The sequence below is a fragment of the Procambarus clarkii genome, chromosome 62 (assembly GCF_040958095.1).
Source record: "Procambarus clarkii isolate CNS0578487 chromosome 62, FALCON_Pclarkii_2.0, whole genome shotgun sequence".
Classification (NCBI taxonomy): Eukaryota; Metazoa; Arthropoda; class Malacostraca; order Decapoda; family Cambaridae; genus Procambarus; species Procambarus clarkii.
In genome coordinates, this window is record NC_091211.1 from 25687334 (window position 1) to 25701430 (window position 14097).

General features: G+C 40.0%; 1 protein-coding gene across 1 annotated transcript; it reads right to left on the reverse strand.

Moving 5' to 3' along the window:
* Window positions 1-743: 743 nt before the first annotated feature.
* Zip102B (Zinc/iron regulated transporter-related protein 102B) lies at window positions 744-13754 on the reverse strand. Its single transcript, XM_045755808.2, has 7 exons — window positions 13442-13754; window positions 10558-10672; window positions 8058-8204; window positions 5628-5708; window positions 5205-5290; window positions 4704-4838; window positions 744-4468 (listed from the first exon to the last, which is right to left on the reverse strand). Exons 1-7 carry the CDS (start codon window positions 13535-13537, stop codon window positions 4250-4252), a joined length of 879 nt encoding a protein of 292 aa, XP_045611764.1. The 5' UTR covers window positions 13538-13754; the 3' UTR covers window positions 744-4249.
* Window positions 13755-14097: the final 343 nt, after the last annotated feature.

Genomic DNA, 14097 nt, shown 5'->3' on the forward strand with positions numbered 1-14097 from the left:
ATCTTGCACTGCACACACCTGGTAACTCTTTTTGCATAGATTTCAAGGTCACGGGGGCAGGAAGTAAGGAGAAACTCTTTTTTGTATCTCCTGGAGCCTATTGGAGAGTCGGCATCATGGAATGTGATGTCACCCACTCTGCCTTGAAGGCAGATGGCGTCTAAATGGAAGAAAGGCAGAGCACTGACTAGCGCAGAAAGAGGTGTGTCGTACCATGCGATGTGCCCTTTTTAACAGTGGAGTCCTACTTTATCGTACATTCTCCAACACTGGTGCAAAGACCTCTCTCTCTCTCTCTCGTCCCAACTTGGCCACCCAACCAGTCTCCAAGGGCAATCCCTCTAGTGTGGTCCATTGACCTCAACAACATCCCTACATTAGTATCATTTTGCACATACAGTGCCCAGAGAGAGGTCGAAGGCAACCCTCACCAACCCTAGGGAGTCATACGCGAGTCCTTTATCATGAGAAGACAAAACTCTTGAGGGGGTTGCATGTACAATGCCCAGAAAGAGGACTAAGACATCCCCCACCAACCCCAGGGAGTCGTACTTGAGATCCCTCACCACAAAGCAACACTCCTAAGAGAGGTATACCCGTACTAATGTAGTGTACATGAGGCATCAGTGATGATGAACATTGCTAAGAATATACTTGTGTACCAATGATTTTATTCTTATTTTTAATATCCCTCTTAACATCTACATCAATAAATTGTCAGCTAATATAAAATAAGTGATACATTTTTATGTACTGTAGAATGTTTATTAACAATTATGGAAAACTGACATTAAAATGTTCTAGATATATAATAAAAAATCAGAGAATAAACCCAGCAGTAAACAACATGAAAATAAAAAATAAAAAATATTTAGTGTCCTAAATTTCCTATCATACAACTCTGTACAAAAATTGGTTCCCTCAACCTTAGCATTCATCCACATACTCTCAACATGTTCTCTAAAACAACCTTGTGATCCAGCTTCAGGAACACATTTGTTACCACTTGTGCACAGTTATAAAGTCAATAAATCACTTTGATCCACACTGAGGATCAAATATCTGATTACTCACGAGTAACCAGATATATGTTAATCAATACTTAAGTGCCCTGTAATCATAATATTTAAAGCACCCAATAACAAAACTTTGGTCATCGACAAATACCGCATTTTCTGGCGGACAGAAAGAATATTTTATATCCACCACCAACCCAATATTGTGTTTACATACATAGAATCAAATGTTTTTTCCCCACAAAACCCCTTGAAAGTCCCTTTAAATAAATATATGATAAACACACTAAAACTGTCTTCCACAAAATATCCTTGTAAATTAGGCGCATCTTATATACAGTACAGTAAAATACAGTATATACAGTATCATAAACCACATTCTAGTGTAACCTGTGAATTATGTTTACAGTAGCAGCAAGTAGCGCAAACAACTAATCAAGAAAGAAAATAATTTGTGCCAGACTTTCATTTCAAAGCAATATAATCATCCTAATGCAACTATCTTTCATGCTTTAAAGGTATTGTAATGATGCAGTAAAACAGTAAGTAGTGGAGCATGTCAATGCACCTAATAAAACACTGATGCATATCTACTGTACTGATATCTTATGCATTCAAGAATCTAACAAAATTTAAAAAAATTTGACAGTAGTGGGGGAGGGGGCAAAGGCTTCAGATAGTACTTAAATAAATAAATGCCTAATTTGACCAACACTCTTGAATTCCATATTTAAATTTGTTTTTCATTTGTTGCATCCTGAAATAATGAACAAATCCACAAGGGCTGTGACGAGGGTTTGAACCTATGTCCCGAGAGAATCCCAGACGAGCCTTAATCGACTGAGCTACGACATGCTCAAAAGCATAGCAACCGGGAAATCAACTTGACCTACCACGGATCCTGCAGTCAATATATTGCATCTGACAATGATAATGATGAAGATCTTTATTAGTAAAATGTTAACTAAAGGTGATCCAATGTGTCAACTCATGAACTAGGCATGTACCCTATACACCCACCAGATTGGCCAAACATATGCTATACTACTAAGCAACATGGGCTCTGAAAGGAGAATTGTTTGATTATAACTTTCATTATTGCATCATTATTACACTGATGTATAACTCAAAAATAGCCTGTCAGATGATATATACAGTGAGATATACCTGATGCTCAGCCAACTTAAATATATCAATGTGTATATGCATGTGTAATTAACTACCGGTAAGTGGCAGAAACTGCCAAGAAATGAACGAAAGGACCACATGAATGGAGAATGAAGAGTAATGAAGAAGAAAAAGGAAGTGGCAAAAAAAAAATAGCATTAAGAAAAGTGCTTTTTAAAAGAAATCTCATACTGCCACTGAGAAAACAAACCCAGATGGGAGACCAACTTAGCCACCTGCTAGCCATAGAGACTGTGATAAATGTGTCAGAAATACGAGATTTGAAAAGCCAAGAAGTTCAAACGACAAACCAGCGAGGTATGCCAATGGAACTATCTTTCCAAAAGAGGTGGAGCATGGAACAATGACCAGGTTCGGACACTGAGCAAGCAGAAACTACAACCAAGACTGAGCTGGACTCCAAGGAGCCAGAACTACCTTACCCTGGTAGGACTCCAACCTGGCCAGGACCCAGAGCAACAGCTGGACTAGGGGGGGGGAAAGAAGTACAGAAACCGCTACCACGACCAGTTCAGCTGAAAGGCATTCATTGTGAAGATTTTGCAATCAGAGAATGGAACCAGGCAATAAAAGAAGAAGGTGCCAATTCTAAGCCGACACAGAGATCCACATTGAGGTGTCCGAACAAGTCACAAAGCCATTCGAAGGGGGTTGGGTTAACGGTCTACTCCGTAGAGACAGGAAGGCCGCTGTGGGCTAAGGCTAGGGTGCCTGGTGGTAACTACACATTTAGAGCTAATTTGAGAGAATTCCTTGTTTAGTGTGCATCATTTGGGAGTTCTGAAGCTTCATTTTTTGTGAACCCTCCAGATGTCTGACCTTCCCCGACTTTCCCAGTTGGGTGGCAAATCGTCACTCGTTCCTTGTGCCTCTGTGAAGGGAGCCAGATGCTGGTTCTGGTCCCTAGTAGGCCAAACAGAACTTCCACAACTGATGTGACCCTTTAGGTGGAGCAATCTCAGTAAGTTGGCTTCAGTGAGCCGCTGCAGCTCCCCCAGAAACATCCAAATTCCTTCAAACCGTAAGATGAATTGTAAACACTGCTGAATGAAACAATTTCAATTAATTAAATTTTATATGTTGAAATCAATATCTGCACAACCACAATATATAGACTGGCTTAGCACTTCATATATGGTACAACTACAACCTGCATCACTACTTTTATCAAGACATGACCTGACAACCTAAAAATCATAATTACAACACAACACCATAATAAATTTGCTAATTTCATGGCCGCATGTAATTATTACTCATATAATATGAAAATATGTAAAAAAATAAGAAGGCTTAGGGTAACCACAGTTCTGTCCAAAGAGGAACTGCATAAAAAGGCTTTTGTTAAACCTATACTGGCTATATCAGTGTTTATCAGGGAAATACAATCAGGCCAGAAAAATATTAAATCCTATACTATGTCCCACGTAAAGGATGAAATTCTATAGATAAAAAAAAAAAAAATTTGAAGCCTTAGATTGCTCAGACCCGAGAAGTAAACACCACAGACATTAACACACCCCGGGGCCAGATTCATGAAGCAGTTACGCAAGTACAGTACTTACGAACGTGTACATCTTCTTCTCAATCTTTGACGGCTTTGGTTACATTTATTAAACAGTTTACAAGCATGAAAACTTCCCAATCAACTGCTGTTATTGTTATAAACAGCCTCCTGGTGCTTTGGAGCTCATTAACTGTTTAACAATTGTAAACAAAGCTGCCAAAGATTGAGAAAAGATGGACAACAGGCTCGTAAGTGCTTGCGTAACTGCTTCGTGAATCTGGCTCCAGATGTTTATTTTCTGTACATGCACAACAAAATCATATTTCCTGTACATGCACAATAAAAACATCTCCAGGTATTTTGTCCTGTGCACGCACACAATAAAGAGGAAAATGCCCAGCACTGAATTTCCAAATGGAAAACTTTCAAAACAATATTATCATATCACAAGAAGACAGTTGAGGAAGACGGCTGTTAAACAACACCAAACTGGATGTCCTGGCAGCAACCGCCTCCTAATCCTTAACACCATTTTGAACTAATGATGATGCCCAAACGTGAGGAAGAGTGGTAAGAGAGAGCCACAGATGAGGGCGAACAACTGCTTGCGGGAGAATTGGCCAGTGCCGCCTCCGTCGTGGCTGTGACTCGTCAATTCCGGCAGGACGTGAACAGTAGATACATAGAGGAAAGTGCCAGCACTAAAGAGCATGGCAAGACCCGTACTATGAGACGAGGATAAACTCTCAGTGCCACTCTGAAAGATACAAAGATTGTTACTTAATTCTTTAAAAATAGTACTGTACAATACTTTATTTAATAAATACTGTATCCACATATCCATACTTGATAAAAATATTTTCAAATTACAAGAAAAGAGAATCCTAATTTCCTTATAAGTGTTAAATAGTTATTAAAATGATAGAATCAAATCAGCAATCCTGCTGTAATGCATCCTTGGAACTTCAAACAACAAAACACTTTCCCATTACCTGGACAATAGCGGAGTATGTAGCTACTGTGCCAATCGGTGCAGCAAGAGCAAATATTATGAGATGACGACGGATTTTATTTCTTTCTACCCCTTCATGCAGCAAGAAGGTGACTAGTCCAAACGCAGCAGGAGCCTGGTATACATGCACAGAGTAAATACATTTACTCTGGAAATTTTTGCATTGATATATACAGCATAACAAACATATATGTGAGACATACCGATGAATATATAGACAATCATTACAAAAACAGGCTTTGAGAGTGATATAAGGAATCACCCAACATGGAATGCAAGGAGCATATAAAATAAGAATCATATATATTCATAATACTATTCCTCATACATTAGTACACTGTAATATACAATATCTTAATAGTATACCCTTCAGCCTACATTTACAGAAAATCTGGTAAAAGAATATACTCCTGCCCTTTTAATTACCACTCAAAACTGTGGATTCACTAATCAAAACATACCAATTTCAATACTGTAATACCTTGTGCAGCATTATTGCAAAGAATACAATCATCTCAACGTCAGTGTGCGAGGAGGCTGCAGCTGCACCCAAGGCTATGCCATCAGCTACCGAAAAGAGAACCAACATTATGCGGTGGGTTATCCTGCAAGTAGGAAGAACAGTGAGGTGAAAGAATATGACGAGCAAAGTAAGGAGTTAGACTTTAGGGTCAGCCTGTTGAATGCAAGTATGTAGCAAATTAGATGCAGACGTGAATATGATCTATCTCCAATCTCGGTCAAATAGTTCTAAAGCAGTGTTCCAAACCACCACTAACTGCATGCCTACAAAATTAACATCTCTCCCTCGTCATCTCTCCTCGAGCACACTACATGTACAATAAGCTTGACAGTGCTCATATATGCCCAATCAAGACACCTCAGAGAGCATACAGGTACTTACCTGCTGCATGGACCACAAGACCAAGTGTGGCTGTCAAGGATCTGTGGCCTCTGCTGTTGCCACTACCATTCTCAGGATCACCTGCAAAATGTTAACAATGAGATGAAGTAATATTTCGATTAAAAAATCCAGTGTTTAAATGTAACGAAATGCCTCTTTCTACTAGAGCCCAAGGTGGTTCCCTAAAACTATCTCGCCGAGACCGCTTCATTCCAAAGGGGTCCATCAGTCGGTGGAGTACTGTTTGGCCTATCGGGACCCAGAGCCAGAGCCTGGCTTCCTCACAGAGGGGTAGGCAGTGAGTGACCATTCACCACCCTACTGGGAAAAGCACACAAGAACTCAGTGAAGCGTTACAGAAAACTATGAGGTTCACAGAATATGAAGCCTAAAACTACCAACAACTCTGCACTAGTAAATGATTCCCACAAAACAATACATTCACCCAAAACTAGCTCAAACCTATTAGTACTGATATCTGTCACCAGGCAACCCAGCCCCCAGCTGGGTTTCTATCGATCATAGCAACCTAAAGCTGGGTTGCTATCGATCATAGCAACCTAAAGCTGGGTTGCTATCGGTCATAGCAACCTAAAGCTGGGTTGCTATCGGTCATAGCAACCTAAAGCTGGGTTGCTATCGGTCATAGCAACCTAAAGCTGGGTTGCTATCGGTCATAGCAACCTAAAGCTGGGTTGCTATCGGTCATAGCAACCTAAAGCTGGGTTGCAATCGGTCATTGCAACCTAAAGCTGGGTTGCAATCGGTCATAGCAACCTAAAGCTGGGTTGCAATCGGTCATAGCAACCTAAAGCTGGGTTGCTATCGGTCATAGCAACCTAAAGCTGGGTTGCTATCGGTCATAGCAACCTAAAGCTGGGTTGCTATCGGTCATAGCAACCTAAAGCTGGGTTGCTATCGGTCATAGCAACCTAAAGCTGGGTTGCTATCGGTCATAGCAACCTAAAGCTGGGTTGCCAGCTCGGTCATATTAATTACCAAGCTTTGAGCCCAAACAGGTGTGTCAAAGCCCTGTGAATAGCCCTAAGCTAGGCTCTCTTCCCTGGTGTTACGGCCTCTCAGAGGCAATCATCCAAACACAAGAAAAGTTTTCTCTGTCAGTGCAGGGGCAGTGTTAGCAAGCACCCTGAGAAAAACCCGGGGCACATGCAAACTGGAACACAACAAAGTCAAGCCCATACAACAAGCCAAAATACGCATGTGAAGAAAAAATGCAGAACAGAGTACAAAGCCAATGGCTCCTGCAGGAACAAATCTATGGAAGGCTGGTATTTAACTTTACACAGAAGGGCTTGCCATGTCTGAAAGCCCCAAAATACTACTGTCCTACGCATAAAAGCAGAAGAAACGATCAAAGAAGATGGCTGCATGCAGAAGCCAGGCTGCCTTGAGGTTATCTTGAGATGATTTCGGGGCTTTAGTGTCCCCGCGGCCCGGTCCTCGACCAGGCCTCCACCCCCCAGGAAGCAGCCTGTGACAGCTGACTAACACCCAGGTACCTATTTTTACTGCTAGGTAACAGGGGCATAGGGTGAAAGAAACTCTGCCCATTGTTTCTCGCCGGCGCCTGGAATCGAACCCAGGACCACAGGATCACAAGTCCAGCGTGCTGTCCGCTCGGCCGACCGGCTCCCTAGGAAAAAATACCATGACCATACCACGACCGACAATACAATACCAAAAAAATACCCTAGGAAAAATACCACAACCATGCCTGGTCGTGGTATTCAGCACCAAGAGTTTTGTGCTAATTTGTAATGTTTCTCTGGTTCTGTGTGAGCATTTTCCAGAGTTATTTGGCAGTTTTGAGACTTTGGTCTTTGTTAACCCTCCAGTTGTCTGTAAAGATTCTCTGACTTTTGGGATCCTTTCCCAGTGAGGTGGGGAATTGTCACTTCCTTTCTGCACTCTTGTGAGGGGGCAAAGTTTTGGATCTAGTTCCCAGTAGGCAAAACAGAACTCCTGCATCTGATGTGACCCATTTTCACAGAGAAATCTCAGTGAGATAACGTCAGGGCTTCCCCAGAAAAGCAGTTTATCATGTTCCCTGTTAGTGTAAAATTATCATCTGAATAATATAAATTAGAATAAAAAAATGGGTTCTAGGAAAACGAACACACACACAAATACAGCAAATGGGGAAAATCTACGTCTCCATTAATACTTTTGATTAATAGAATAATGCTCTAATTGCAGATTAAGATAATCTCAATATCTGAGCATTTATTCTTTCTCATTTCTTCACTACAAAATTCACCAATGTAACATTTCATTAAATTACTACTGTACTTACCTTTCACACTACCTCTCTCCATATTTTATTAACATTATTCCCCATTTCTTATAATTTCCTATATAAATTAACCTTCACAATATTGTGACACATAAACACCTCATCATATTAATTACCTGGCTTTCGGTGTCCTCCTGCACACTGGTCAATTAGAAGCATGAGAAGGAAGCCAAGGACAAGTGGCGGACCAACAAGGTTGTGCAACTCCATGTGACTGACATGGTCGTCGTGTGTCGAGTCACTGTGTGCATCACTTGGAGTAACTGTGTGACAGAAATTCAAGCAACATTAAAACAAAGTGGTCAGTCTAGAGTTAAAGTGTATATTAAAATATTATTCTTAATGCTTTGATAGATTTTTGGCCCCCATGGCAAAGAGATGGAATATACTTACACTAATACATTTTAGTATTTTCACCAACTAGATAGCAACATGCAAGATGCATGTTATAGCAGGAGCCACACACACAGACAACACTACTTATTCTACACTTTAGAGAGAGAGAGAGAGAGAAAGATGCCTGCACAAGCGAAAATGGTTACCTGGGAGTCACCCGCCAAATACACAGCGAAACTACGACGTTGCTACAACATTCGAACAAGGTTTAACACCTTCTAACAATTGTAACAATATATTAAGTTGTAACAACATTCTAATACAACATAAAAATATTATAGCTTTATTACAAGTTGTTACAAGGGAATGATAGGGACCATTACGTTGCGTGTTTGCAGGATAGTCAACTGTTGTTAGTTGAATCTTGGGGAAGTTCATCATTAGTTTGTGGGACCTTGGGAAGCCTGACCAGCAACCTTTCCGAGACAATAGGAAACTACTTTTCTTTATTAATCTATTACATGAATCCACTATTTTGAATAGTCCATTCCTCTCTGGTAAATGACCCTTTCCCATGCCAGCCACAATTCAGAATAATTTTTGTTTAATTAAGCTTTTTTTTTTTAGATCTTTCCCAAATCTTTATTTACTTATGTAATACAGTATATGCATTTTTTATTTCCAACTGACTTCCTGTTGACGATTGTGGTTCCACCTCCATGCACTACATCAGTACATTATGTCTTCAGTGTGAACTACAGTACTGTATATGGCAAGAAGAGATACGATTATGCTTTGATAAAGATTTTCCGAGCCAAAGGAAAAACCATAAAACAAGGCAGAGAGAGAGAGAGGAAGACCAACACCTGGTCAAGAGGCCAGCATGGCTTGGAAGGATCATGTGCTGGTCGATGGTGAAAAACACACGAGACAACTTGCAGAATGGTGCCAAGGAAGAGTAAAAACTGAACGCAAACAACAGCAGCTTCACCAATGCCGAGAATTAAATGGTGACGGTACAAGGCATGAGATGCTGATCTGGAAAAACAATCACCATAAAGTGTTCAGCTCCACAGGGTGAGGAACCAAAGCGACCCTCCTTCCCCCTTAGTTCAGGCAATGAACCACTGGAAAACAGAGTGGAGCAAAAGCACAGATTCCAAATGGAGTTGAATCCTCCTTAGGCCATAACACACAGCCACAAACTCTAGCACCATACTGTGTGCCAAAAGCCAGATTCAAACCAAAAGGAAGAACCTTGAAGCAGTAAGCCTAGTGACCCACCACAAAACCTAATCAGTCCATTAACCTGGGATAAATGGGGACATATGTCCATGAGGTATATAACACCATCCAAGCCCCAGCCTGTAACACTAAGTAGACATAAACTAAGGTGGTCATGTAGAAGATAGACAGTGAATGAAGGTGAGCACACCTGAAAAACTGAGGATATACATGTCTACAGAATAATCAGAAACAACCAGGACACCCACCAAACCGATGAACTGAACTCGACCATGCCCTTGGTATATTTAACACCTTTATCCTCTTCTCAGATCTAACATGCATTTAGTTGTACGTCTCCAATTTTTCTAGTTCATTAATGTACTGTTTGAGATATGTGCACCATATAACCACTGCATATTCCAATTTTTATCTCACAAAGGTCATGAACAATTTCTTTAATATTTCTCCATTCATGTATTTAAAAGCAATTCTGAAGTTGGAGAGTGTAGCACAGGTTCCTCGCACAACGTTCTTTATGTGGTCCTCGGGTGACAGTTTTCTATCCAGAACCACCTTTAGATCTCTTTCTTTATTAAAATTGTTTGAAAATTTTCACATAATTTGTAAGTTGTGTGTGGTCTGTTTTCTCCTATTCCACATTCCATAATGTGGCATTTATTCACATTAAATTCCATTTGCCAAGTGTTGCTCCAAATGCTTATTTTTTCCAGGTCTTCTTGAAGGGCATGAGAATCATCTAAGTTTCTTTTCCTCCTTAGTAGCTTGGCACCATCAGCAAACACGTTCAAATAGCCCTTGAATTTTTTTCCTGGTAGATCACTTATATAAACAAATGAACATTACTACATATAAAGAAACATGTTATTCTAAATGACAAATACTTACAATACTTGTAAAGATGCACCATGATAGATCCTTCATTCTTAAGCTTTCCTCCCGTGCATTATTATCATAAACAATTTATTTGGCACATTGCATTACAGTACCAAGATTTACTTGTACATCTTCGCTTTCCCAATTTTACAAAGTTACCTCTAGGGCTCGCGTGCATGCTGAATAAAGTGTTTACGCCTTCTGGTATAATGACTGTCAGTGCTGTTCCCACGAGCAAGCCTGCACCCAGCACCGTAACCACTTCCATGCGATCCTGGAAAATTAAGATTCAGTTAAATAAAATAAACAAAATATAGCACAGTACCTGTATTAGAGTAACAGAATATTTAATTTCCATGAAATATGATATTTGTGGTTTCTACCAAACCTTAAACTTTTTCTCCCTAAAAACACTAAAGCTTCAAATTTGAGCAGTAATTTTATCATGCATTAAAATAAATGCACAATTACAATATAAATAAAAATTATAACTAACTGACCCCATTTATTAAAATAGGGTTTAATTAAATCCAACACAAAATACAATGGAGGAATATATCAAACAGGTGATAACTGCAAGAAATGCATGGATAGACTACATGTACAGCAAAACCTCCAAATGGTCATGAAATGACATTTTCTGGCAGGCCTCCAGCAACTCCTCTAAGCTTAGACCCGGTACCATCAAGTCTTAGCTAAACACACTAGGCATCCAGAAACTATCCATTGTTTCCTAGGGGACTGAACCAAAATCTGGCTCAATATGAGGCAATGAGAACAGGGAATCAGAGATTAACCACAAAATGTGGGGGGAAAACTTGCCAGAAAGCATAGGCACAATAAAACAAATGACTGCTTGAAGGAAAGTAGACACTAGTAGGTTAAACAAAGTGTTTTATTGTTCTAAGAATAGAATGTGTCAGTAAATATGAGCATTACATCTTTGAGCATAGCGATGTTCAACACATTTAACTACATAAATTCCTCAAATTACACATTATTGAATAATACGACAGCAAAAGCTAGTTAAAAAACAGAGATTTAAATAATTATGTAAGAATATCTTTGCAGCAACTCTTCTACTGCAAAAATGTGTGTGGTGCTAGGGTGACCTTGAATTGTGGTTACATGATTATACAGGTAACTCACCAAGCTTAGTTGTTCATTATGGTACACAAAATATAATTACTGTATACATATAATGTGTGAATATAGTATAATACCAGAAAAAACACCCTTTTTAATGTTCTAAGGATATGACATGGTATTCGTGTCACTAAATATGAGCACCATATTTTTTAGCATAGCATTGTTCCATACATTTAACTACTATATATAAATTCCTCAAATTACACACTATTAAACAGCATTACTGCAAAACTAGATAAGTAACCATTCAGACATTGAAATAATTATGTAAAATTACACTTGCAGGAACTGCTGCCTCACAGGACAGCTGGTACAAGCATCTCAGAGTGCCTACTCTGAGGGAATGTAGATGTAGTACAGTCAAAAATTTGTAGTCATGTTGCATGCATTTGTGGGGTGTTAAGATTCCTCCAGGCTCCGTGGTTCACCACCATTTGGACTGATCTGTGGTTCACTGTCTCAACCGTGGGGGTTCGCTTCAGTCCCCTGCCTCTTTGTAGCTAGACTCTTTGGTTAGCTCTTCTGCTAGATTCTTGGGGTTTGGTTCTCCACGTGGTTCATTTTAGGGAGTCCCCAACATCCTTGCGGACATTCTGTTCTAGCTTTTCCTCACGGAGTAGGCATTGATTCCTCCCTCCTGTGGCTTGTAAGGCATTGGGGCATAGAGACGTGGACCAGTTTGCATCGGTGTGGTCTTGGTACCTTTATCGTTACAGAGTGGCTTTACCCCTAGCGAGGCCCTCATGGTAGATGCCTTTCAGCTGGACTAGTAAAGGTGGGGTTCCTGTACTCTTTCTCTCAGTCCTGTTGTTGCTCCGGGTCCTGGCACAACTGCAGTTGCACATTATATAATGTGCCTTATTCATCATTACTAATCTTGCTACCATGATTGCATCTTTAATTAACATACATACATACATATACACACACATACACAGAGTGCTACCATCTCTGGTGCAGTTGTGGGAGACCCATTGCCTTGGAGAAGCAAATAGGGAGCATTCTGAGGACAATTTTAATTTTTTTGATATCTTGAGTATTTGCTTTCCCCCTACCACTCCTATTTCTAGCGGGAGGGTCCCGGTAGTTCAGTCAGGTTTGTTCTTGACTCTCAATCGAGAATTCTGGGTTCGAATCCCCGGAAGGACAGAAATGATTGGGTGCATATCCTATCACCTCATGTTCCTGTTTACCTAGCAGTACAGTAAATAGGTACTCTGAAGCTAGCTTGTTTGTGGGGTTGCAGCTTGGATGAAGTCTAATTTGATTTGGGGAGAAGCCTAATGTTTATAAATACCCTCTGAATGCCTGTCCCCCCTGACACAATGAATTATTATTATTATTATATGAATGTAAACTTTATTGTACATGATTACGAATTGTGTAACATTAACTTATACATTCCATAATTATACAGACTATACATATAATAAGAAAATCGTAACCTGCTATTTTTAAAACGTAAACATGAGACCGAAATATTCAGTCTACGTTTTCTTGGGTTTTTAAAATTGTGGGTTATTATTTTCGTTATTTAGTGCACTACTGAACTTTATTCTTATAAATATATTTATACATATGTTCCCCCTCATTTGCTACATATTTCTGCCCGCAACGCTGTGCGTATTAGTGACTTTAGGTATTGTATGTACCAGCTCTATCTATAAATCCAACATTATGTTTGTAAATCATCTTCTATGTACCTACTTTTACCTAAATAAACATTTTGAATTTTGAATTTGAATATTTTTCCCCGGTACTCCTCAGGAAGGCTCGCGGAACACCAGTTGCAAAAACACTGACCCATCCACACCAGTTGCAAAAACACTGACCCATCCTAATTTTCCGAGTAAATACACAAAACACAACATCTAATAAGAGGAATATATTGCACCTCTGACATGGTCATAACGAGAGGAATGGAGCCAGCTGTGTAGCATCCCACCAACATGGCCAGAGACAAGAGGGTCAACACCACCACGGGCTCCATCTTCCACACTCTGTGGCGCCTCCACTCTGGTCTTTGTCGACGCTAATATCAAGAGGCCATACAAACACGGCCGTGGAATATGTGAGGAATGTGCTAGGGGTGTGTGGGAGGGGAGAGGTGTGTGAGGTGTGTGTGTGTAGGGGGAGAGGCCCGCTGCCAGCTGGTCCTGTATATACACTGCTCCAGGTGACACAGGTAAACACCGCCGGCTTTTGTTTCTCTGCCGGCGGGGAAAAACCGCAGGAGGGGAAAACCCCTATTATGCCACCGCTGATGTGATTTATTTATTTATTTATTTATTTATATACAAGATGGTACATTGGGATTGTGAGGATACATAGTATAGTAATTACAATCTTGTAAAGCCACTAGTACGCACAGCGTTTCGGGCAGAAATTGAATCATATTATCTCATGCTATTATGCCACCAACCCCTATTATGCCACCGCTGATGTGATTTATTTATTTATTTATTTATTTATTTATTTATTTATTTATATGTATATACAAGATGGTACATTGGGATTGTGAGGATACATAGTATAGTAATTACAATCTTG